Below are 26,786 nucleotides of genomic sequence, written 5' to 3'. Positions count from 1 at the left end.
CTCATTTTCCTGGGTACAATGCAATGAGCAATGGCCCAGAGATCTGTGACACCTTTGCACTGTTCTCGGATTTCCAGGTCCCCAAAAATGGCAACACCCCCAACTCCAGCTCGCTTAGTTCCCTATGTTGCTCAGTGATAGGTAGGTTAATGCTGGAGTTCATAGGGAGGACAGCCCGCAATTTAGCCCTGGGCCTTGTTCACGTTGGAGGGTCTGAGAAGGGTTCTAAGCTTCTAGGGACGGGGCCCTATCAGGCCCTGAGGACACCTGGCCCATTACCATCATCTCATCTTGGGAATGGAGTTGTGTTCATGTCCTGTCTCGTGTGTGCACTTTGTCTGGCCAGGAAATTGTTTTTATAGATTCCAAGTTATGAGTTTCCTTAAACTGTTAACAAGTATCTGGTAATGAAAATACTCAAGAAAAAAAAAGTCAATTTGTATATTATGATAAGTTATAATTGCTGAGATTAACTTTCTTTTTAAATAACTGTTCTCTCCTTTTCTTTATTTAGACAAATAGGAGTAGCATATTTCACCGCAACTAGCGCTGCTCTAGTAACGGCAATTGGATTGAATCTAAACACAAAGGTACATTATAATATATAATCTTTATTGTCACAAGTAGGCTTACATTAACACTGCAATTAAGTCACTGTGAAAACCCCCTTTGGAGAACTTCATCCTGTCTGTCGAGATTCCGCTGAAGCTTTGAGCACTTGGAGCTTTTCTTCTCTGCCTCCCACTCCTGTTACGCCCAGTGTTGTAATAGGGATCTCAATTCTTAGAAAGGAGCACAGACAGAAAAGAGGGGATTGAATGACGATTCACCTTTAGTTTGCTGCAGTAACCGCCCCCAACATCCTCTGTGGTCATTCCCCTCAGTCACAAGTATACCGCTTTGGATACTGTTGAGGGGGAACGACCTACCAGGGGTAAGCCACGGTGAACGGATCTCCAGCACTGAGTCCGTCTCTGTGGCTCAGAAGGGAAGGAGGGAGAGCAGGAGAGCAATAGTTATTGGGGACTCGATAGTTAGTTAGAGGGACAGATAGATGGTTCTGTGGCAACGAAAGAGACTCACGGATGGTATGTTGCCATCTGGGGGCCAGGGTCCGTGACGTCTCGGATTGTGTTTTCTGAATCCTGAAGGGGGAGGGGGATCAGTCACAAGTCGTGGTACACATCAGTACCAACGACATAGGTAAGAGAAGGGATAGGGATTTAAAACAGGAATTTAGGGAGCTAGTGTGGAAGCTGAGAGCCAGGACAAACCATGTTGTCATCTCTGGTTTGTGGCCGGTACCACGTGCTAGCGCGGTGAGGAACAGGGAGAGAGTGCAGATAAACATGTGGCTGCAGGGATGGTGTAGGAGGGAGGGTTTCAGTTACGTGGATAATTGGAGAACATTCTGGGGAAGGTGGGACCTGTACAGACAGGACGGTTTGCACCTGAACCAGAGGGGCACCAATATCCTGGGAGGGAAATTTGCTACATGTCTCCGGGGGGGTTTAAACTAATTTGTCAGGGGGCTGGGAAAACGAGCTGTAGTCCAGAAGCCAGTTTTGAGAGTAGTGAGGTACTGAGGAGGGTATTAAGGTCGCAGGAGTGTACCGGCAGACAGAAAGATGGATTAAAATGTGTCTACTTCAAAGCAAGGAGCATCCGGAATAAGGTAGGTGAACTTGGAGCGTGGATTGGTACTTGGGACTATGATGTTGTGGCCATTACGGAGACATGGTTAGAACAGGGGCAGGAATGGTTGCTGGAAGTTCCGGGGTATAGATGTTTCAGTAAGAGTAGGGAAGGTGGTAAAAGAGGTGGAGGAGTAGCATTGTTAATCAAGGATCGTTTAACAGCTGCAGAAAGGCAGTTCGAAGGGGATCTGCCTACTGAGGTAATATGGGCTGAAGTTAGAAATAGGAAAGGAGCGCTCACGTTGTTAGGAGTTTTCTATAGACCCCCAAATAGTAATAGAGATGTGGAGGAAGAAATTGTACAACAGATTATGGATAGGTTTGGAGGTCTCAGGGTAGTTGTCATGGGTGACTTTAACTTTCCAAATATTGATTGGAACCTCTATAGGTCGAACATTTCGGATGGGGCAGTTTTTGTACAGTGTGTGCAGGAGGGTTTCCTGATACAATATGTGGATAGGTTGAAAAGAGGGGGGGGCCACATTGGATTTGGTACTGGGTAATGAACCGGACCACGTGTTAGATTTGTTTGTGGGAGAGCACTTTGGAGATAGCGACCACAATTCGGTGTCTTTCACTCTTGCAATGGAGAGGGATATGGCCATTAGGCAGGGCAAGGTTTATAATTGGGGGGGGGGGGGTAATTATGATGCGATTAGGCAAGAATTAGGGAGCATAAGATGGGAACAGAAACTGTCAGGGAAAGGCACAAATGAAAAGTGGAGCTTGTTCAAGAAACAAATACTGCGTGTCCATGATAGGTATGTCCCTGTCAGGCAGGAAGGGAATGGCCGTGTGAGTGATCCATGGTTCACAAAAGAGGTTGAATGTCTTGTCAAGAGGAAAAAGGAAGCATACGTAAGGATGAGAAAACAAGATTCAGTTGGGTCGCTTGAGGGTTACAAGGTAGCAAGGAATGAGCTAAAAAAAAGGGCTTAGGAGAGCTAGGGGGGGGCATGAGAAGTCCTTGGCGGGTTGGATCAAGGAAAACCTTTTTACTCTTATGTGAGAAATAAAAGAATGACCAGGGTGAGGTTAGGGCCGATCAAGGACAGTAATGGGAACTTGTGCATGGAGTCAGAAGAAATAGGAGAGGCGTTAAATTAATATTTTTCTTCAGTGTTCACAAAGGAGAGGGGCCATGTTTTTGAGGATGAGAGTGTGATACAGGCGGGTAGGCTGGAGGAGGTAGATATTCTGAGGAAGGATATATTAGCAATTTTGAAAAACCTGAGGGTCGACAAGTCCCTTGGGCCAGATGGGATATATCCAAAGATCCTTTGGGAGGCAAGGGATGAGATTGCAGAGCCTTTGGCTTTGATCTTTGAGTCCTCACTGTCCACGGGGATAGTGCCAGAGGACTGGAGAGTGGTGAATATTGTTCCTCTGTTCAAGAAAGAGAATAGGAATGACCCTGGTAATTATAGGCCGGTTAGTCTTATTTCCGTGGTCGGTAAGTTAATGGAAAAGGTCCTGAAGGTTAGAATTTATGACCATTTGGAAAGATGCAGCTTATTCCGGGATAGTCAACACGGATTCGTGAAGGGTAAGTCTTGCCTCACAAGTTTGATTGAATTCTTTGAAGAGGTAACTAAGTGTGTGGATGAAGGTAGAGCAGTTGATGTTGTATACATGGATTTTAGTAAGGCGTTTGATAAGGTTCCCCATGGTCGGCTTATGAAGAAAGTAAGGAGGTGTGGGATGGAGGGAAATTTGACCAATTGGATAAGTAACTGGCTATCACATAGAAGACAGAGGGTGGTGGTGGATGGAAAATTTTCAGACTGGAGACCAGTTACCAGCGGTGTACCACAGGGATCAGTGCTGGGTCCTCTGCTATTTGTGATTTTTATCAATGACTTGGAGGAGGGGGCTGAAGGGTGGGTCAGTAAATTTGCTGATGACACCAAGATTAGTGGAGTAGTGGATGAGGTGGAGGGCTGTTGTAGGCTGCAAAGAGACATTGATATGATGCAGAGCTGGACCGAAAAATGGCAGATGGAGTTTAACCCTGATAAGTGCGAGGTGATTCATTTTGGTAGAAACATTTTGAATGCGGATTACAGGGTCAACGGCAGGGTTCTAAGGAATGTGGAGGAATAGAGAGATCTTGGGGTTCATGTCCACAGATCTCTGAAGGTTGCCACTCAAGTGGATAGAGCCGTGAAGAAGGCCTGTAGTGTGTTAGCGTTTATTAACAGGGGGCTTGAGTTTAAGAGCCGTGAGGTTATGCTGCAACTGTACATGACCCTGGTGAGATCACATTTGGAGTATTGTGTGCAGTTCTGGTCACCTCACTTTAGGAAGGATGTGGAAGCATTGGAAAGGGTGCAAAGGAGATTTACCAGGATGCTGTCTGGTTTGCAGGATATGTCTTATGAGGAAAGGTTGAGGGAGCTAGGACTTTTCCCTTTGGAGAGGAGGAGGATGAGAGGCGACTTTAGAGAGGTTTATAAGATGATGAGGGGGATAGATAGAGTGGATGTTCAGAGACTATTTCCTCAGGTGGATGTAGCTGTTTATAAGGGGGCATAACTATAAGATTCCGGGTGGGAGATATAGGAGGGATGTCCGAGGTAGGTTCTTTACTCTGAGAGTGGTTAGGGTGTGGAATGGACTGCCTGCTGTGATAGTGGAGTCGGACACTTTAGGACCTTTCAAGCGGTTATTGAATAGGCACATGGAGCACACCAGAATGACAGGGAGTGGGATAGCTTGATCTTGGTTTCGGACAATGCTCAGCACAACATCGAGGGCCGAAGGGCCTGTTCTGTGCCGTACTGTTCTATGTTCTATGTTAGCATCTGGTCCGGGAGCAACATTACTAGAAACCTGCAAATAAAATTGACTCAATCAAAATTACTTTTAATTTCTTTTTGTCTTTTAAGGTTACTTCCTTTTCTCTGCTGCACTGCTGCACTGGCCAAGTGGACCATGCAGCTAACCTGCTCTCAAATTGTTTACCTGCTCATTGGTTGATTTATTTTTTTCTGCCCCTTGTCACGACACCCTGGGCTAGTGTGTGGTCAATTCCAGCCCCACTTCACCGGGAGAGTGGGGGGGGGGGGCTCAACGCAGGGGGAATTAAAGTTACTTAAATATCCAATGTCTTTGGTTTGATCCCGATTAAGTATAGTCACCAAGTTTGTAAATTTTAATACAAATAACCTTTTACTATTTAACAGTAATTAGTATTAAATAGGCAACAATACAACTGGTTAACTACCACCCAATTACCCTTTTTAACTCGTCCCACACATATAAGGGAAGGGTGGTGGAGAGGGAAGAAAATAATGATGAAAAATAAAAGATAGGGGTTTTTGACTTCAGATTGATACCTTCCAGTTAGTTCCTTTCTCCAATTTAGGCCCTCAGTTGAATGTTATCTTTTCCTTCGACGTATAATGGTTGTCACTGGAGACTTGCAGAGACAGCAGGCAGCCAGCAGTCGAGAGAGAGCTTCTTACTTCAAAGCTCTCATATTTTCTGCTGAATTCTCTCCAAAAAAAACTGCGCCTGGCAGGAACCAATTGCAGTCTGTTGCCAGGCTGTCCCCAGGCAGAACACTGTCCCCTGGCAGAACACTGTCCCCAGGCAGAACACTGTCCCCTGGCAGAACACTGTCCCCTGGCAGAACACTGTCCCCTGGCAGAACACTGTCCCCTGGCAGAACACTGTCCCCAGGCAGAACACTGTCCCCAGGCAGAACACTGTCCCCAGGCCAACCCTTTGGCTGCCAGCCAACCAACCAATCATACTGAATCCCTTCAATCTGCTGGGTAACAAAAAGTCTGGGATTTCCTTTTCCAAATATAAACCTTGAGGACATAGTGTTCCAGTTGTCAAGCTGTTTAAAACTTTAAATTCTGTTCTTCCTCTGTTCGAGTTAAAGGTGTATCTCAATTAATGATTCCCGGACCAAAAAAAATGGTAAAATAAAAGAAATGGGAGCAAAGGGAAATCAAAAGAAAATACTCCAACACCCTCTTTTTCCATTGGCTCTGATGGATGTTTAAGATCACATGGTACAATTTGGGAAAGACCAGGGAACGGCCAATGCTGCCCCCTCAGTCAACATTCATCAGAATTATTTTTCATCGCATTTTGTGAGCAAATGACCTGTCCAACTGCCTATAGAGTGACAGTGCTGGCCCAGCAAAGGAATTCATTGTACATTAAACATTTTGGAACATTACTCAGAGGCTTGATCAAGAATTTCGAAATGCAAGCCCTTCTTTCTCTTCCCTGTGTTAGCATTCTGTTCTATGTCAAAAACAATAATTTGCATTTATATAGCACCTTTAACATGGCATAAAACGGGGGGGGGGGGGGGGGGGGGCACGGAGGTGCAGTGGTTAGCACTGTTGCCCCACGCCGCCGGGGACCTGGGTTCGATCCTGGCCCTGGGTCACTGTCCGTGTGGAGTTTGCACATTCTCCCCATGTCTGCGTGGGTCTCACCCCCACAAACCCAAAGTTGTGCAGGGTAGGTGAATTGACCACGCCCCTTAATTGTAACATTTTTTTAAAAACATGGTAAAAAACATCCCAAATTGCTTCACAGGAGCATTATCAGATTAGACCTGGCACCATGCCACATGAACTGATATTAAGGCGGATGATCAAAAGCCTTGTCAGTTAATCTTAAGGAGCGACTTAAGGGAGGAGAGAGGTGAAAAGAGGTTCAGGGAGGGAATTCCAGACCTTGCGGCCGAGCCAGCTGTAAGTACGGTTCCCAGTGGTGGAGCGATGAGAATCTGGGATGGGCTGGAATTGTTTTTCTTTAATTAGTGCGTTCATGAGATGTGGGCGTTGCTGGTTAGGCCGGCATTTATTGCCCACCCCTATTTGCCCTTGAGAAGGTGGTGAACCGCTGCAACCCACATGGTGTAGGTACACCCACAGAGCTGTTAGGACGGGAGTTCCAGGATTTTAATCGAGTGAAGGAACGGCGATATATCTCCAAGTTAGGAAGGTAAGAATCTCTGAGGGTTTTGGGAATAGGGTGGGATTGCAAGGGATATGTTGGGTAAAACCATGGACAATTTAAATCTTAACAGTGAAGCAAAGCAGAAAACAAAGCAGAAAAATTGTGTACTCTCAGCCCTACCAACAGAGGTTCCTTTAAAATGTTTTCTTTCATCGTGACCATTGATGTCCTGAATATACAATGGAAAGGCAGGTCTTTGAACAATGAGAAAAACTGCTGGCACGCCAATCCTAATTCCATCTTTAATTGTGTGAGATTAATTCAAATTAATGGGAGCACAAGTTTTAACTTCCTTTGTAGACTTCTATGCTCAATAATTGCATACAAATAATCAAGGAAGAGGGAAAAAGAGGCTCCCCTGTTCTAGATTATCTTAGTCCCGGGCATCTGGTACTGTCAAAACTGCACTAAATTAATTCTAAATTAACCGTGGTTCAACAAACCTTGTAACCTGAATACAAGATGTTATTCCAATAGCATAGGTTTCTGCTTTGATTTGCATAGAATTTACAGTGCAGAAGGAGGCCATTCGGCCCATCGAGTCTGCACCGGCTCCTGGAAAGAGCACCCTACCCAAGGTCAACACCTCCACCCTATCCCCATAACCCAGTAACCCCACCCAACACTAAGGGCAATTTTGGACACGAAGGGCAATTTATCATGGCCAATCCACCTAACCTGCACATCTTTGGACTGTGGGAGGAAACCGGAGCACCCGGAGGAAACCCACGCGCACACAGGGAGGATGTGCAGACTCCGCACAGACAGTGACCCAAGCCGGAATCGAACCTGGGACCCTGGAGCTGTGAAGCGATTGTGCTATCCACAATGCTACCTTTGCTTCACTGTTAAGATTTAAGTTGTCCATGGGTTTTACCCCTGGATTAGGATTCACCTACCAGTGAAGAAATCCCATAAATAACAGTCCTCATCCAGTCCTCCGGGACATTCAAGCTAGACAAAATACAAGCTTAGAAATATAACTGAAACAGAAACTGTAACAGTTGCCCAGGCTTTCTTGCTTTGGGGGGTGATGTGTTGGGTAAGCTGGGTCTTGCGAGGACTGCGTTTCCTGCAGCAGTGAGAGAGACAGGCTTCCAACACTTGAAGAAATGCAACTCAATTTTATTGAACACTTAACTATAATACATGCTTTAACTGTGGGTTGACACTATGCTGACTTGACTGGAGACCTGAGGCTAGCCTGACCAGACTTATTAGCTACCACATGGTGTTTGCACTGGCTGCTGCTCACGGGCTCTGACTGTCTCAGAGGCTGGATCCCGAGAGAGCGGGAAAACTGGTGCCCTCTGGCTTTATAGTGGTCGTGTCCTGTCTGGTGATTGGCTGCTGTGTTCTGTGTGTTCACTGGTCATCCTGTGTGTCAATCACTGCCTGTCTGCACTCCATTATATACCTGAATCAATATTATGACAAGGGGGAAAAAAATAACTTCAAGGCAATGGACGAAGAACTCCGTTGTATTGATGGGGTGGGGGCGGGTGGGATAATACTCAGGAAAACGTCTCTCGCGAACAAGTGGCATCCATTCATGGGCATTCTATTCTGCCTGTTGGGTAAGTACATAACAAGGACCAGTCAGTCAACGCTTGAAGATGAAAGAAAAGTGACCGTCAATCGATTAATGTGCACGTGCCATAGAGAAACAAGGAGACAAAACAAACTCTGCAAAACCCCGAGGGACAAGCTGATGAGAATCACTGGAAAGACTAGAGGAACTTCTTCCGAGGGAAGAAAAAAGCAAAAATGGCAGTGAGGTAGTCGCAGTTATAAACACAATCGCACGACAGAGGTGAAACACTTTGTGCAGCGAGTTGTAATCTGGAATGCACTGCCTGAAAAGATGTTGGTGGAAGCAGATTCAACAGTAAAATTCAGAAACTAATTGGATAAATACTTGAAAGGGAAATAATGAAACAGCTGTGGGGTGAAGAGCAGTGCGTGAAATTAATTGGAAGCTCTGCCAAGCAGCAGATATGATGGGCCGGGTGGTCTCCTGTGCGGCTTTATTTGACGGTTCTACAAAGGATGTATTAACTGGTTTTAATGTGTTAAATGATGACGTGTGGCAATTGTTTACCAGGGGAAGGCACCGGCAATCATAGGAGGTTCCGTAACTGAAATTAATGTCATTGGTAACTAGCAATCTGAAAATAAGAAAGTCGGATAACTTGTTTTGCACCAGTAATTGTCAAAATACTGAAAATTGTCAAAATCGTCCCCTGATGAAGGAGCTACGCTCTGAAAGCCAGTGATTCCAAATAAACCTGTTGCACTTTAACCTGGTGTTGTAAGACTTCTTACTGTCAAAATAATAGACAAAATATCTGTAGAAAATAACTTGGGAAATAACATCTTCAAAAGACACAGATCCCATCTCATCAATTTCCTTGGTTATTTTGCTAAGTGGGTATTGGCAGTGTCAGTGATATTGTGTTGAGGCAGTATACTGTGTGGGTTGCTTCAGGGTTCTGTCCTGGGCACCTGCAGTAGAAAAACAGGGCCCTCTTTAAAATTGAAGAGTTGTGCATCCTTGCTGTTAGAAGGGTCACCTCGTGACCAAGTGGCTTTCTAGGTTACTTCATTTCAGTATTTTCTTAACTGCAGTAATTTTGCAGAAGGGTAATCGTGAGCAGGTTGGTTCACGAGGCCTTTGCAGAAACAGGAAGTTAAACCCTCCGAGCTCAAGGCAGAAAGTTAGGTGAACGAAGGCAAAGAATTCCAGGATTTCTGAAATAAAAGCAGCAAGTTCCAAAAATACTCGGCAAGTCGGAGAGCATCGGTGTGGAGGGAAACCAGGTTAACGGTGGGATTTTTCAGACGTTCCCGATCCCGCCAATGGCGACCCCCGCGGGTTTCCCAGTGGCGGAGGGTGGGAACAACGGGAAACCTCGTGCGTCGCTGGCCAATGCGGGACCACTTCTGTCGCCGCAAAACACCCTGCAGGGGCGCATGGAGAAATCCCCCTCCCCCAATATTTCCAGTCGATGACTAGGAAAAATGAGCTGAATGTCTCGGCGGACAATTAACCTCGGAGGTTTATGCACATGTTTCATTTTAATTCTCTTTCCCCAGAAAGCTCCACCCTTATTGGCCCGCTGGGTTCCTTTTGTTGCCGTGGCAGCTGCAAACTGTGTGAACGTTCCAATGATGCGACAACAGTAAGTTCCGTCCTGTATATCCACTTGAATTTTTAGATGCCTCAATAAATGGTGCCCGTTGTCGTGCATTTGTGAGAAGGTTGTTGGAACAGCATCATTGGTGCGCCGATGAATCAAGAGGCTGAATTCTGTGGTCAAAGGATCTAGCGATGCTGGCGGTGTGGACTTCCCCTTTCCCAACTCCAGATTGAATCTGCTGCAAACATAAGGAGGTCTGCAGCAGCCATGATGCAGTCAAGCAGAGTTGGCAGCCAATCACATTTAAGTCTTCTCACTGACAGCAAAACAGGAAGTAAAGACCACAAAATCTTTAATTTTTAAGTTTTTCAGAGAGCAAATAGGTGGAAATCAAAATATTACAAGCAAACTTTAAAAAGAGAAACATTTTGGCTATTTAAAAATTAGGTGGAATTTCTTACAGCGATAGAGACATTTGACATTCAGCTAACATAAACGTATTCTTTCAGCATCCGTTTAGCAGCAGGTAATAAATTAGGATACTGTTTAAAAAGTCAGTTACCCCTCATGGCTTCCTCCGGGTGCTCCGGTTTCCTCCCACAAGTCTCGAAAGACGTGCTGTTAGGTGAATTGGACATTCTGAATTCTCCCTCTGTGTACCCGAGCAGGTGCCAGAGTGTGACGACTAGGGACTTTTCAGAGTAAGTCTATTGCAGTGTTAATGGAAGCCTACTTGTGACACTAGTAACTATTATTATTATTCAACAAGGTGTAACTTTTTCAAGTGCTTTTACATTGAGACTAAGGACAACAGATGGTTTCACAGGTCGGCGCAACATCGAGGGCCGAAGGGCCCGTACTGCGCTGTAATGTTCTATGTTCTAAGAGCGGAAATTCACATCAGTTCAATGATTTCTGACTAATTGCTTTGACAAAGAGTCATCGGACTCGAAACGTTAGCTCTTTTCTCTCCCTACAGATGCTGCCAGACTTGCTGAGATTTTCCAGCATTTTCCCTTTTGTTTCAGATTCCAGCATCCGCAGTAATTTGCTTTTCTCTCTGACTAATTTTTGTTGGGGGGACCCCTATGGGTAGCACCGAATTAACGACTTTGGATTTCTATGTGTAGCCGGGTGTGTGTGGACCCCCCCAGAAATTACAGTCAGTTTCGGAGGAATTATGACGACAAATAATGTCAGTTCCACTGTCACAACTACAAAATCTGGAAGAATCTTTTGGTAATGTGAACCTTGAATTTTGAAAGCCTTGGGTTGTCTGCGGAATGAAATACGGGGGAAGGTTATAGTTCACAAGCCTCTGGGAAAGAATGGAATAGAGTGACAGCTGCCTTAAAACCCCAACATGTGAAGCATCGAGGGAGGAAGAGGAGTGTGTCGCACCTTTGGATCTTCAGAGGAATGAGGGAGGAATATTCAAATCATCATTGACCACAGTAGAACCAATCAAACAGAGATATGGCAGGTTGAATTGGAGGAAGTGATTGGAGTGTAGGGGTGAGGCCATAGGATTGGCCATCAACTCCAGCTATCTGTTTGTGCCGAATATACTCCCACAATGGCTCAACAAGTGAGTTGCTCCGGCCCCGGTCTGTTCTGATCCAAAACTGGGACAATGATAGAAACAGTACAATTAACAGCCCGAGGGCAGGAGAGAGAGAGAGAAAGTCCTGCCCTCAATCAACTCTGCATTGATGTGGAGATGCCGGCGTTGGACTGGGATGAGCACAGTAAGAAGTCTTACAACACCAGGTTAAAGTCCAACAGGTTTGATTCAAACACGAGCTTTCGGAGCGCAGCTCCTTCCTCAGGTGAATGGCGAGGCATGCCTCGCCATTCACCTGAGGAAGGAGCTGCGCTCCGAAAGCTCGTGTTTGAATCAAACCTGTTGGACTTTAACCTGGTGTTGTAAGACTTCTTACTGAACTCTGCATTGGGCTGTTTGCCGAAGACATTGGACCCGATTTAGCAGACAGGGGTTTAAGTCCACCCTTGACACATGTTTCTCGGCGGCTGCAGCACCAAGAATCATGCCACTATTCAACGGCACTTTGCTGTTTTTGTTTTCACCTTGGAGAGTTACTCGCCAGCAGGAACGGCTGTTTGTAGGTCAAAGCTCCATTCTGAACGGTAGTCCCAATATTTCCACCACCCCTGCTTTCTGCGCCCCCCCCCCCCCATACCACCCAAATTTCTCTAGGCCCCTGGGAGCCCCCTCTCCGATTAGCAAGGACCCTCCTGGACCTGACCCCTGGCAATGCCAACCTGGTACCTGGACACCCTGGCACTTCCAGCCTACCACCCTGACAGTGCCAAGGTGCTTGGGTGCCCGGGGGGAGTGCCAGGGTACCATCCTGCCCTGTCTCCGACCAGCCAGGGGTTTCTGGTGCTCTGTGATACCCTCCGAGGTGCCGTTACGCCTGATCCTCGTGTGTGTGTAGACCAGTACTAAAGAGCGCCCTGGCGAGCTCTCGCGGGTGTGGTCATTGCCTCCCGGGGCGCCGGGTGAATCCGGCGTCTGGGTTTTAAAATTAAATATGCAGATCTGGGCCTCGCTCAGCAATAGCAACATTCGGAGCGTGCCAGGCAGAGCGGGTTGGGTGATTTGCGTTCGCCCCGGCGCGGAGCCCAATTCGGGGCTCTCCCGGGTTTCACCCGGCGCCCTTGGATCCACACAAGGCGCAACGCGATCACTGAATTGCGCCCAAGATGTCTTCTGTGATGGGCAAAAACAGCATTGGACTCTGGTGTGATGCCCCATGTAGTTGAGCTGCTCAGTACTCACTGGGACAGTGACATCGGAGCACAATTGGCAAGAAATCAGAATCTTCCGCGGAATGTTTGTGAGCGAGGGGGACAAATGATTTAATAATGGTGACAGCATGTGAAAATGAAAATGAAAATTGCTTATTGTCACGAGTAGGCTTCAATGAAGTTACTGTGAAAAGCCCCTAGTCGCCACATTCCGGCGCCTGTCCGGGGAGGCTGGTACGGGAATCGAACCGTGCTGCTGGCCTGCTTGGTCTGCTTTAAAAGCCAGCGATTTAGCCGAGTGTGCTAAACCAGCCCCTGTGTATGTGTGCTGTTATTTGATAAAAGCAGAAACATGCTCAGCTATCCTCAGTGAAACAGTCAGCTCACACTCAACGCCCCAGCCTTTAGGTAAAGAATGATTCCTTGCACATCCGTTAAAGTGACATGGGCCAGCACCCTCGGGTGAGAAGGGGTGGGAAGCCGAGAATCACTGTTTTAATAGCAGTACCAGTATCAGTCGGTTGGACAATTGTTTTGTCAACCAGCAGAGGTCAGGCTAAGACTGGTGTGAAAACATTCCCCACAGCAGCTGGTATTTGCACCCGCTAGAATAATTCTACCTTTATATTTTAGGGAAATAATAAGTGGAATCGCTGTGACAGATGAAAATGAGAATGAACTGGGAAAATCCAGGGTAAGTGTACACTTGAGTAAAAGGAACTAAAATGAATGGAATATTTCACTGGTGTCTGATATATCAGGAATGTTACAAATATTATTTCAACCTCACAATATTGTCAGGCTTATTAAAATCAACATTATTTGTGTTTTTTTTTATCTTCAGAGATGTAAGGCTTGCATTTATGTCGCATTTCATTGTGACTTGGAGTTTGTTAAATATAAGGAATTACAGTGACTTATTTCAGACGCAAACTCAAGAAACATTTTGTACACAGCAAGGCCAGTTTAAATGAAAGTAATGAGTAGTTAATCTGGTTTTACTGTCAGTTGACAAGAAGAATGTTGTGGCCCAGTACTTCTCTTTCTGCGAAATAGCACCATGGGATGTTTAAAATCCACCTGAATAGTCTTATTGAAATGTAGCATTGTGTTGGATGAGTCAGCCTAGATGATGTGCTCAGTGTTGGAATGTGACTTGAACTCAGAAATCCCCTGCTCAAAGACACAGGTACTAAAAAAAAACATTCCTGGTAACACACACCCATCAGCTTCGACCTTCTTTGGTTTATAAGTGCTCAAGCACAAAGGGGTCCAGCTTTATTAACCCTTTCGTCGTCAAATACATCTTTCAGCTAACAACGTAGCGATGGATTTAACCTTTTGTAAGGCTTTTCAATGACTTGGTGGGCAATGGCCCCGCAATACAGACCACAGGCTTGGCCCATTGTTTGTGCTGAGCTAGTGCATACATGGTCACGCTCAGCTGTGCTATCACCTAAGATCAGCACGGCAGCACAAGTGGATAGCACTGTGGCTTCACAGAGCCAGGGTCCCAGGTTCGATTCCCCACTGGGTCACTGTCTGTGCGGAGTCTACATGTTCTCCCTGTGTCTTTGTGGGCTTCCTCCGGGTGCTCCGGTTTCCTCCCACAGTCCAAAGACGTGCAGGTTAGGTGGATTTGACATGATAAATTGCCCTTGGTGACCAAAAAGGTGAGGAGGGGTTATTGGGTTACGGGGATAGGGTGGAAGAGAGGGCTTAAGTGGGTCGGTGCAGACTCGATGGGTCGAATGGCCTCCTTCTGCACTTTATGTTCTATGTCTTTGCCTATGTCAAATAGCCTACGGCCACAGCAATCTCAATTTCACAGAGGTGCATGGACAATGGCACTGTGACCACACGTGGAACTGAATCCCAGCAGGAGGCTTCAGTGGACAAATCTGACTTTGGAGGGAATAAAAGATTTAGGGGTAGATTATGACAATTATATATACTCTCTTCTTCAGCGATAATGAGTATGATTGCCCACCTAAGAACTCCATTGGTTCTGCGGGTCCTTCGAGGCTGATGAGCCGCATCTTCAACCGCACGCTTGGCAGGTGTGGACAGTGTCCGGGAGGTGGGATTCCTTGGAATTTAGATCACTGGTATTCCTTTCTCAGTCTCCCTTTTCCGGGCCTCCTCTTGCTGTCGGGGTGTCCTCGAAGAATTCTGTCCCTTCAATCAGGAGGTTCCTCCAAGTAGGTCACTTCTGGGCAAGGATCTCCCAGGTCTTGATGTCGATATTGTATTTCTTAAACTTTCAGGGTATCTTTTAAGTGCTTCCTTTGCCCTCCTCTTATTTGGAAGCCTTCTTCGAGCTGGGCGAAGAAGATTTGCTTTGGCAGTCAGGACTGTGACATCCTAAGCATGTGGCCGGCCCAGCAGAGTATGTTTCGGATGGTCATGGCCTTGATGCTGGTGTTCGTGGCTTCTTCAAGGACAATGATGTTTGCACGCCTGTCCTCCCAGCTGATACAGAGAATCTGTCTCAGACAGCATTAATGGTACCTCTCCAGGGCCTTGAGGTGGAGTCTGTATCTGGTCCAAGTTTCTGTGCCGTATATAAGAGTTGGTAGGACAACTACCTTCTACTTGAGGATCTTGATGTCAGCACGGATATCGCAGTTGTCAAAGACTCTCTTCCTTTGGAAGGAGGAGTTTGCAGACTGGATACGATGTTTGATCTCCGCATCAAGTGGGCAGCATGGTAGCATTGTGGTGAGCACAATTGCTTCACAGCTCCAGGGTCCCAGGTTCGATATCTGGCTTGGGTTGCTGTCTGTGCGGAGTCTGCACGTTCTCCCCGTGTATGCGTGGGTTTCCTCCGGGTGCTCTGGTTTCCTCCCACAGTCCAAAGATGTGCAGGTTAGGTGGATTGGCCACGCTAAATTGTCCTTAGTGTCCAAAATTGGCCTTCGTGTTGGGTGGGGTAACTGGGTTCTAGGGATAGGGTGGAGGTGTTGACCTTGGGTAGGGTGCTCTTTCCGAGAGCCGGTGCAGACTCCTTTTGCACTGTCAATTATATAATTAAGTGCTGTATTGGTGATACTCTAATGACTTAATATTGGTTTATTATTTCAATAAGCATTGTTCATTTAAAAATGGTTGCCAATACCCTTTTTCTTTAAAGACCTCAATTGAATTTGCCTCCACCAAACTCAAAAACAATGTATTCTAGATCCTAACCACACACTGTATAAAAACATTTTTTCCTCTTGTTGTCTTTGCTTCCTTAGCCAACCACATTAAGTCAGTGTCCTCCTGGCCTTGCTCCTTCCACTAATGCAAACAATTTCTCCCTATCTACTTTGCCTTGGGAAAGCGGGCAGCCTAATCAAAGACCCCTCCCATCCGGCTCACTCACTCTTCCAACTTCTTCCCTTGGGCAGGACATACAAAAGTCTGAGAACACGCACTAACATATTCAAAAACAGCTTCTTCCCCGCTGTTACCAGACTCCTAAACAATCCTGATCTGGACTGATCTGATCTCTTCACACATCTTCTCTACTGAGTAGTACTACACTCCGTATGCTTCACCCGATGCCTGTGTCTATGTATTTCCATTGGGTATTTATGTACGCCCTGTGTTTTTCTTTCATGTATGGAATGATCCGTCTGGACTGCATGCAGAACAATACCTTTCACTGTACCTCGGTACACGTGACAATAAACAAATCCAAATCCAATGAGAAATGGCCACAAGAGTAGAGGACATCATAGAATCAGAACCCGACCCCAGCTTGAACCTGCACCAACGGGAGAAGAAGGCAACCATTGAGTGGAGCTTTTCCTTTGCTCCTCTCTTCACCTCCGCGTCTTGAATACACATAGAACATAGAACAGTACAGCACAGAACAGGCCCTTCGGCCCTCAATGTTGTGCCGAGCCATGATCACCCTACTCAAACCCACGTATCCACACTATACCCGTAACCCAACAACCCCCCCCCCCTTAACCTTACTTTTATTAGGACACTACGGGCAATTTAGCATGGCCAATCCACCTAACCCGCACATCTTTGGACTGTGGGAGGAAACCGGAGCACCCGGAGGAAACCCACGCACACAGGGGGAGGACGTGCAGACTCCACACAGACAGTGACCCAGCCGGGAATCGAACCTGGGACCCTGGAGCTGTGAAGCATTTATGCTAACCACCATGCTACCCTGCTGCCCACATGTTGCACTTTGTGTGAGAGGGTGGGAAATGGGAGAATTCAGGCTGATTTTGTTTGTCCCCCGTCTCAAGCCCAGTTGTGGGGAGGGTGGAGAGTGAGCGGGGGAAACTGAGGTTAATTCGTGAGTTAATACATAGATAGTAATACATAGAACATACAGTGCAGAAGGAGGCCATTCGGCCCATCGAGTCTGCACCGAAGCCCTCTTAAGCCCTCCACTTAAGCCCTCACTTCCACCCTATCCCCGTAACCCAATAACCTCTCCTAACCTTTTTTGGACACTAAGGGCAATTTAGCATGGCCAATCCACACGTCTTTGGACTTATTTTAACTCGCCCAAGATTAACAAACTTGGTACAAACTTGGGATCAAAGCTGAATCCTTTCTAATCTTTGCAGCTCACTTGGATGCTGGACACAACCAAGCTTCTGTTAACAAAATTGTGCTATAGATAAAGCACATATAGAGAACTTTATTCTTTTTAGCATTACTGAACGTACAAACCTCTTCCAGAATCATTGTTCCACTTAGTTAACAATTAGTCAAAGTCTTGCTGTGTATAAGTTGCTTCCTTACATTAAGAGCAAACAAACATGAATGCACATGAGATGTAGGTTTGGATCAGATATCACCATTGTCAGAGTTAATAATGTAACCTGTGTCCATCATAGAATAACCTTTACCTATGTGTTTGCATGTGATCTTTATAGAGATTACGAAGTAGGTGAAAATCCTGCCACCTGATTTTTCCCTTTCTAATGCGCCCATGTCTTATGTGTGCATCTGTGTTTTAGACTGCTGCCATACAGGGTATCACACAAGTGGTGATCTCTAGAGTTACCATGGCCGCTCCAGGAATGAGTAAGTATCTAAATAAACACCATTTCAATCTGTAGATAGCTCGGACCCATCTTTGGTTAGACGGGAGATGGTCTTCAGATGAGGTAATGGGCCAAGATGGTAGACTGTATCGCTGTTTAGACTAAACTGCTCTGCAGTCCTGGCAACTCACTGTTACTGAGGCACTTTATTCCATTCTCAATGCTTCATTTACTCCGCTTTAAACCCATATCCTTCTAGTTCCTATTTCTGAAATTGGAATATACCCATTAGTTAGTTCAACAAGTTTAATACTCAGTGTGACTGTTTGGGAAATATTAAGTATTGTTAACTCTTAAATTAAGTCAGGTCATAATGACCCTTAACCCTCACCAGTTATTTTCATGATTTAAAATACCGGAGTCACATCTCTATATACTCATTATTATCTTCCAGTTTAGATCCATTAGCCTTAGATATTCAAGACACATTTATTTCCTTTGCTAACTTAAAAGTACTTCCAAGTTATTTACATGTAAATTGTTGTTGTAGTCTTGTTGCCATTCGTGTTATTACTATTCCTGTCAATCATGCCCCTTTCCCCCCGTCTCTTTTCCCATCAATTTTCTCTTCCCTGGTGTTGGATTTGACTGTTTCCTGATCAGCGCTGCCTGGATATCTGTCACCCTCCTGCACCTTGTATAAACTTCCAGTGGTTAAGGGGTTTGGCGTTTATCGTATTCGCAATTCAAAAGCGATGAGTGAAAGTCCTGCTGGTCATTTATTCACTGACACCTGAAATAAAATGACAATGTAAGCTGCTGGATTGGTGTAAAGGACACTACTGGTTCATGGGAATGGAAAGCTGCCAGTACTGAGTCTGGTCTAACCATGACTCCAGCCCGCAATTTGGTTGACCCTTAATAGTCTCTGATTTGGCCTAGTATGCCAGTCAGATGGGGTAACCTTAGCTGGGCAAGGAATTCAGCTTTGCCTGCAGGCTCAATCTTATCGTTACCGATATCAATATATGATACCACTTCCAGCAGGGCTACCTGGATCATGGACAGAAACAGGAGCTCTACCTAGTTAGCTAGCTGAAATGAACAAGCCACCACCTGCAGGACCCCCCTCCAAGACACGCTGCATCCTGACTTGGAACTTTTATCGCCATTCCCTCACTGTCGCTGGGTGGACATCCTGGGGCTCCCTCCCTAACAGCAACGTGGGTGCACCTACACCAGACGGACTGCAGTGGTTCAAGCAGGTGGATCACCATCATTTTGAGGGGGATAAGGGATGGGCAATAAATGCTGGCCTGACCAGCAATGTTCACATCCTAGGAATGGGTGCAAAAAAACTATAGTTTTTGTGTTTTTCTTTTATTCCAGCCATTAACCAATGACATACAAAACCTGATCATGCTTAAACCAGAGAAGAGAGTGGGAGGCAAGAAGTTTGAAATAACGTTTTGGGCCTCCCCAAAAGGTTGCTCTGATAGTTGCTGTGACAAACTCCTGTACACGTGTTAGGGTTCTGAATGAGCATGAAGCAAGATGGGGGCAGAAGCTTCAGCCCAAAGTAATCCCAACCTCTATTGTGGTGATATGCCTGCAAGCAATATCATAGATGGATGGTGTGCAACCTCCAACCAGCAGGTGGTGGTGCAGGCACACCGTGCGGTCTCAAGACCGTGGTCACGTGACCCGGGTCTCCCATATAAGTGACCCATCTGGCCATCAGGAGAAAGTTGTAGGAGATGGTAGTAAGGCATACAGGTGAACAGTCGTGCGAGGTGTAGTTCCAGAGGAGTACAAATAAGCTCCATGATAACTTGCTCTGTAACAGATCGCTATCTTGCCACGTGTGATCCAATAAAGATCCCGGTTTGGACAAGTCTAAGGGAGGGATGGTCCGCCCCGCTGCGCCACATTTCTGCCTCACCCCGCCGGCAGGATGCTCTGTTATGCCGGCCGGTCAATGGGGTCTCCCAGTATGGGGCAGCCCCTCGCCGTCGGGAAACCCCCGGGCTACCAGCAAAATGAAGCACCCCGCTGGCGCACAATCCCACCCTGGGTGTTTGCTGGAGTCCTTTGCAAGGTATAGAAGACCAAACACAACGGGTTGAATTCTCCGCCGTCAGGATTCTCCGTTTTGCCGGCAGCCCGGGGGGGGGGTTTCCCGACGGTGTGGGGCTGCCCTACAAAGGGAAACCCCCATTGACCAGCCGGCCAAACGGAAAGTCCCGACGGCGTGCGGTGCGGAGGGATGGAGAATCCCGGCCAACATCTACACAAACCTTTTTTTGACATTTCCTCTACATAGCCAGAGGCTCCAGCTGATTGGTCTGTTTACAAAGCAGGTGAACCTGGCCGATAGCCCAGAAATCCCCGCAAACATGGCCTTGTGTCCTCCCGCAGAGGTTACAAACTTTTGGACTGGCTTTGTGATCCCAATATTCACTGCAGGTGCTAATGCTGGTCAGTCAGGAGGTACAGATCCTGAATCTGTGGGACAGAAACAAAACGATTTGGAAAATCAAATTGCATTTATATCCCCTCCGTTTCCCAGCCCCGGTGAAGGGATGGAAATACATGTTCCTTTGTCTCGCTCGCACAGGGAATCGTTCTGCAGGTGACCTGTCTGATAAAAGATCAGAGCTGACCTCCTCTGAGCAACTTGCTCAGCAGGGGCATCTCTTGCAGGCGATGAGATCAGGTCATTAGGTTTTTAAAAGCTGAAATTGGATCTCTCTTTAGCATGAATGTAATGGGGAGGTTTCCTTCCCAGCTATCATACTGATTAGCAATTTGCACCAATCTGACTGATGTTACCATGGCACAGAATGTTCCTCTCGAGAGAATGCAGGGATTTTATTTTTTGGCAATCCGACTGGGTTCAGTCTGCAGGGAGAGAGGCCGATGTTTTTCAGCGTGTCTTGTTCAAACAAGTCACGGATCAGGCCGCACCCAGGTGCTACTGATCACTCTTTGGCAGGGTGGATCTATGACTGTTGCTACGCAAACGCCAGTTTTGCCTCCAGAAATAGCTATTCAGTCATTGCGTTTATTGCATTGATACAAAATATTTTCTCAGGAGCTGCCTTCCCCCTTTAGCTGCTGCAGCGTGACAGGAGCGCGCTGTTGATGTGTCCACATTGCAGGTTACCTGCGCTACAGTGAACAAAGCTTCCCTGCTTCCTTTGACCCTGTTTCATTTTGAGTGCAACACTCAGACTTCACTTCACCAAGAGCTTTTGAGTCCTGGAGGCTAGTTTAGGAGTGCTGTAAAGAGGCATGGTATAGGTTAGTGAATAGACTATCTGTTATACTACCTGCTGCTTCCAGCATGAATACTCGATTTGTGCACCGAGTTTCTCAACGAGTCAAGGCCCAGTCTGTGGTGGTATGATTAGCATAGCTGCCTGCCATTGGTGCAGAACACCGGCTTACCATTGGCCCTGGTCGGTCATGTGCCCCTCGACCGGTTGGTTGAGACCAGTCACGTGACGGCTCCCCGATTGGTCGAGAGGCTGAGTTAGCCCCGCCTCCAGGGCGGGGTATAAATACCCAGTACTCCCGGCAGTCGTCCTTCTACTGTAATCAACCGCAGGGCTTAACATCTAGTATATTAAAGCCATACTTTTGTTCAGCAACTCGTCTCGTGTTCAATTGATGGTACATCACAGTCTCGACACCAAAGATTCTGCCCAGATTTAAGACAGAGCGAGGGTTAGAACACAGGAATCTCTGTGGAGCTGGTTGTTGAAGCTGTTCAGGATGAGTGGATCTCCCTTGCCTCGTGAGGCCTGTTTAGGAAGCCCCCCCCCCCGCCTTGTTGTTTTATTAAGGCTAAATCTTTAGATTTGCCCTGCATGGATGCCTGACATAATCATCATTAATCCATCATTTTGTTCCCTCTCCCTCCTTCCCTGTATAACACTTCTCTAACACAACTCTCCTCCACAACTCCAACCCTCGCCCCTTATTGGGAGAGGTATTCATTTTAAAATCGGTTGTAGTCAAACTCCCCACTTACCTTCTTGGTCACAGTTGCCAGTGTGATGTTCATCTGCTCGTGCTCCAGTTCCCCAGCTTATACGGCCCCCCCCAGACAGGCACAGTGTCGGTGCAGACTCAGTGGGCTGAAGGATCTTATGCACTATATTATTCTGTGATTCAATCCCAGTCCGTCCTGTACTCAATGACAAAGTTAGCTCCAGTTCAAAAGCTAAAACGAGATTTAGTCATCCAATCTAAAGCTGGCAGAAACAAATGTAAAGAAAACGTGAGTGAGGGAGCTGAGAACTAATTGTGCAGTTTGTTGTGTTATCTACTCTGGGATAACACAGGCTGCAACTCGATGCAGCTTTGACCAAAAGATACTCCAGACTTTGAAGTAAGTTCAATGTGATTTATTGAACCATTAGCACAGTTCTCTATGAGATTGACACTCCTGCTAATTTTGCGATAGTAACTCAGTCTAACTAACCAGTCTGCTCTAAGCCATGTGGTGGGTGTGATGCTTTTGAACTGCCCCTGTCCTACTCTCTAAGTGTCGCCTGTGAAAAGAGACAGCATGTGTGCCTGTCGTTTTATATGGGTTGTGTAATGTCCCGTTGTAATAGTGTCACCTCTCGGTGTCTTGACTGCCCATTGGTCGTGTCCTATTCTGTGTGTTCATTAGCTGTATGCCTGCATGTCATGACGTGTCTGGTGCTCCCTCTAGTGTTTACTGAGTCGTAGTGTATTTACATTAACCCCTTGTGTATTTGAAAATGAAAAAAAATGAAAATCACTTATTGTCACGCGTAGGCTTCAATGAAGTTACTGTGAAAAGCCCCTAGTTGCCACATTCCGCCGCCTGTCCGGGGAGGCTGGTACGGGAATCGAACCGTGCTGCTGGCCTGCTTGATCTGCTTTAAAAGCCAGCGATTTAGCCGAGTGAGCTAAACCAGCCCCTGTTTTACTTGGGCTAAAACAGCCCCTGTTTTATTTACAGTGATGCGTATCACCACACAGTTGAGAATGGGAGCAATGGAGGTCGTGAATGCTTAAACTGTTGAGCAAGGCTGCTTCCTGTCATAGGAACGTAAGACATAGGGGCCGGAGTAGGTCTTAGGGACACACAAGGCTGCTTTGCCATTCACTAAGGTCATCCCTTAAAATTGAAGGATTAAATCAAAATGGAACGGCTATGTACTCGCACTCTTATCCTAATGGGAACTCCAGCCTGTATTTTCACAGAGAATAACAGATAGCGAGGAATGCCATTGCTAGGGCGTAACATGTTGAAGGGGGTTCAGATGACACCCTAAAATATCAAAGCCAATTTCCAGAGCTTCGTAAATGTTGCCGGAACCCTCGAGACAATCCATTCTCCCACGTGTATTGTGTTTAGAGGTATGAAATTTTTTTTAAAAAACTTATTTGAGAGTTCCTGGCCATTTCTCACTCCCCGATGTTGAGTTAATGCTGCCGGTGTCACTGTGAATCTTACGTTTTTCCATGCAGCTTGATGTCTTGGCTCAAGAATTCTGCTGAAAACTGGTGCTCCCTTTTCACTGAATAGTGACTTTCTGTTGGTTCAGTGAAATGGAGACATTGAGCATGTTTTCTGGCCGCGCTGCACCCGATCCCCCCCCCCCCCCCCCCCCCCCCCCCCCCCCCCCCCCCCCCGGCTCCCGGGATTCACCACTCCCGGCAGCACAGCCTGAGGCCAGCCCGAAGCAGGACTGGTCTCCAAAAACGGACACCAGATGTGATGGCTGGGGTCCCGGAGGCCATTGGAGTCCCCGGGTGGCCGGGGACAGGGCACTGCACTGGCACTCCACAGCAGGGGTGCCAGGTTGGCACTGCCCAGGTGCCATGGGGCTGTGCCAATAGGTGGGGCCTGAAGGGGGCCATGCCCATGAAAGGGGGTGCATTAAGGGAGGGGGGGCCTGAAGGGGTATATGAGGGTGGGAGCATAAAGTGTGGGGTGGGTATGAAAGGTGGGGGGGGTGGTGAAGGGGAAGCCTGAATGGGCGCATGGAGACATCTGAAAGGGGTGAAGTCCTCAGCGACCCATAGCGGGCATGCTCACTTGGTGGGTGGGTAGAGATGCCAACAGGAGTGGATGAGGGTGGGGGGTCCGGGTCACCCCAATGCCTGGGTGGTGGGGCGGGTGGGGGTATCACGCAGGTGTTTAGTGATGGGGGGGGTGGGGGGGGAGAGGTTGCCCCTCCAGGCCGGCACGATGTCTGTAGGTGGGGGGTGGGGGGGGGGGGGGGGGGGGGTGTGAGGGACTCACAACTTAAAAAGGGTGCCCCAGCGGCACGGTAGTTAGCACTGCTGCCTCACGGCGCTGAGGTCTCGGGTTCGATCCCAGCCCCAGGTCACTGTCCGTGTGGAGTTTGCACATTCTCCCCGTGTCTGCGTGGGTTTCGCCCCCAGAACCCAAAGATGTGCAGGGGAGGTGGATTGGCCACGCTAAATTGCCCCTTAATTGGAAAAAAATTGCACATTTTTAAAATTGAAAAAGAAAGTATAAATAAATTTTTTAATGTGCCCATTCTCTGAGGAGCATCTCCTGCCGGGACAATTCAGTGAGAATCTCCCCAAGCTCCAATAAAATGTCTACGGGTGCAATTCAGCGCCTTTATTGCACCCGGTTCAGATCAGGGCACAACGGGTGAACCCCGTCAGACCCCCAAATTGGGCTCTGCAGCGGGCACCGGGCCAATCGCTAGTCACCCGACTCTCTCCACACAGCGCGACCTGTGTGGGCGAGATCCAGATTGGCATTTCTAGGCTCATTTAAATACTCGGACATCGAATTCACTCAGTGTCCAGGAGTCCAGGGCCGTGCCTGCGATCCCTCGCCAGGATGCCATTAGTACTGAAACCAAAAGAGAAAATGTTGGAAAATCTCAGCAGGTCTGGCAGCATCTGTAGGGAGAGAAAAGAGCTAACGTTTCGAGTCCAGGTGACCCTTTGTCAAAGCCATTAATACTGGTCTCCCCAAATATGGATCAGGCGTAAGGCACGTTGGCGGGTCTCGCAGGCCATTAGAGTCACCAGGATGGTCGGGGAGAAGGCAGGTTAGGACCCTGGCATTCCCCTTGACACTTTGGCACTGTCAGCCAGGCATCTTGGCAATGCCAACCATCACCTGTGAGTAGTTTGGCCCCATAATGTCAATCAGCAGAGTGAAAAGGGGCCAAAAAGCTTGGAACCTTAATTGTAAAACTAAAGGAAAATAACTTGGAATGTACAGCACAGAAACTGATCCAGCACAGGAACTGAAATCAACCATGATTGAATGGTGGAGTGGACTCGATGGGCCGAATGGCCTTACTTCCACTCCTATGTCTTATGGTCTTATGTCAATGTTTATGTTCCACACAACCTCCTCTCAATCCCCTACGTCTAACCCAATCAGCATATCCTTCCATTCCTTTTCCCTCACATTTAAGGGCAGCACGATAGCACAGTGGTTAGCACTGTTGCTTCGCAGATCCAGAGTCCCAGGTTCAATTCCCGGCTTGGGTCACTGTCTGTGCTGAGTCTGCAAGTTCTCCCTGTGTCTGTGTGAGTTTCCTCCGGGTGCTCTGCTTTCCTCCCATAAGTCCCGAAAGACGTGCTTGTTAGGTGAATTGGACATTCTGAATTCTCCCTCTGTGTACCCGAACAGGTGCCGGAATGTGGTGACTAGGGGCTTTTCACAGTAACTCCGTTGCAGTGTTAATGTAAGCCTAATTGTGACAATAAAGATTATTATTAGCTTCCCCTTAAATGTATCCAGTATTCATCTCAGCTCCTTGTGGCATTGGGAAAAAGTTAGAGTTCATTACGAAGGATGTACTAACAGAGCATTTAGAAATGCTGAAGAAAGTCAAGCAGAATCAGCATGACTTGGTGAAGGGGAAATTATACCTGCCAAATTTAATGGAATTCCTTTTGAGGTGCTAATGAGCAAGATAGATAAAGGGGAACCATTAGATGTAATATATTTGGATTTCCAAAAAGCATTCGATAAGGTACAACACAAAAGGCTACTTAGTAAGATAAGAGCCCATGGTGTTGGGTCTAGTACGTGGCATGGATAGAGGATTGGCTAACTAATAGAAGATAGAATTGGGATAAGAGGTGCATTTTCAGGATGGCAGCCTGTAGCTAGTGGAATGCCACAGGAATCAGTGCCGGGGCCCCAATTATTCACAATATATATTAATGACTTGGACGAGGGAAGTGAATGTACTATTGCCAATTTTGCGGATAGGTGAGAAGGCAAGTGGTGAGGATAACACAGAGTCGACAGAGGGATGTAGACAGGTGAGGTGAGTGGACAAAAACTTGTCCGCTAAGTAAGTCAGGCCTGTGCTCATTGGAGTTTAGAATGAGAGGCAACATTATTGAGACAATGGATTCTCAGGGAGCTTGACAGGGTAGAAACTGAGAGGATATTTCCTCTTGTGGAAGAGTCCCAGACCAGAGAGCACAATCTCAGAGTAAGGGGTTACCCATTTACGACAGAGATCAGGAGGAATTTCTTTTCTCAGACGGTAATGAGTGGAATTATTTACCACAGAGGGCTATCGAGGCTGGGTTGGTGATTATGTTCAATGCTGAGATAGACAGATTTTTAATCAGCAAGGGTGTGGGAATAAGGCGGGAAAGTGGAACTGAAGATTATCACATCAGATCGGCCATGATCTCATTGATGGGCCAAATGGCCTACTTCTGCTCCTAATAAGGTCTTATGGTCTTATTAGTGACTATCTTATATTTATTGTTCCTAGTTTTGATCATCTCCACAAATGGAGGCATCTTCTCTACATCTACCCTTTCAAATCCTTTTAGAATTTTAAAGACTTCAATCAGGCCACATGAGACATTAAAGAAAGATCCATTGAGCTGATGCCTGTTCTCTTCAGAGAAATCCAGTCAGTTCACCTTCTCTATTCTGGAGAACAGAACCTCAGTCTGTTCAATATTTCCTGATAGGTATAACCTCACAGTTCTGGTATCATCCTTGTCAATCTTTTCTGCAGCTGCCCCAGTGTCTCAACATCCTTTCTCTGATATGGAGACAGGAACTGTGCGCTGTATTCCATGTGTGGTCTGCCCAAGGTTCAAAAGCATTTTCATCTAACTCTCTGCTTTTTAACTCTATCCATTTAAATGATTGTCCAGCTTGTGCAACA

The 26,786-nt window shown here is 46.9% G+C and overlaps 1 protein-coding gene across 3 annotated transcripts in view; it reads left to right on the top strand.

The window, feature by feature from the left end:
• The window catches only part of sfxn2 (sideroflexin 2), an 82,378-nt gene that overhangs the window by 41,071 nt on the left and 14,521 nt on the right, over positions 1-26,786 (top strand). For all 3 annotated transcript variants that reach the window (XM_038773331.1, XM_038773330.1, XM_038773332.1), the window contains exons 5-8: positions 515-590; positions 9,783-9,868; positions 13,232-13,292; positions 17,575-17,641. In XM_038773331.1, coding sequence (XP_038629259.1) covers positions 515-590; positions 9,783-9,868; positions 13,232-13,292; positions 17,575-17,641 — 290 coding nt within the window. The remainder of the gene's footprint in view (positions 1-514; positions 591-9,782; positions 9,869-13,231; positions 13,293-17,574; positions 17,642-26,786) is intronic.

The sequence above is a fragment of the Scyliorhinus canicula genome, chromosome 16 (genome assembly GCF_902713615.1).
Source record: "Scyliorhinus canicula chromosome 16, sScyCan1.1, whole genome shotgun sequence".
NCBI lineage: Eukaryota > Metazoa > Chordata > Chondrichthyes > Carcharhiniformes > Scyliorhinidae > Scyliorhinus > Scyliorhinus canicula.
Note: the sequence above shows the minus strand (reverse complement) of the source record. Positions and strands in the feature narration are given on the sequence as shown.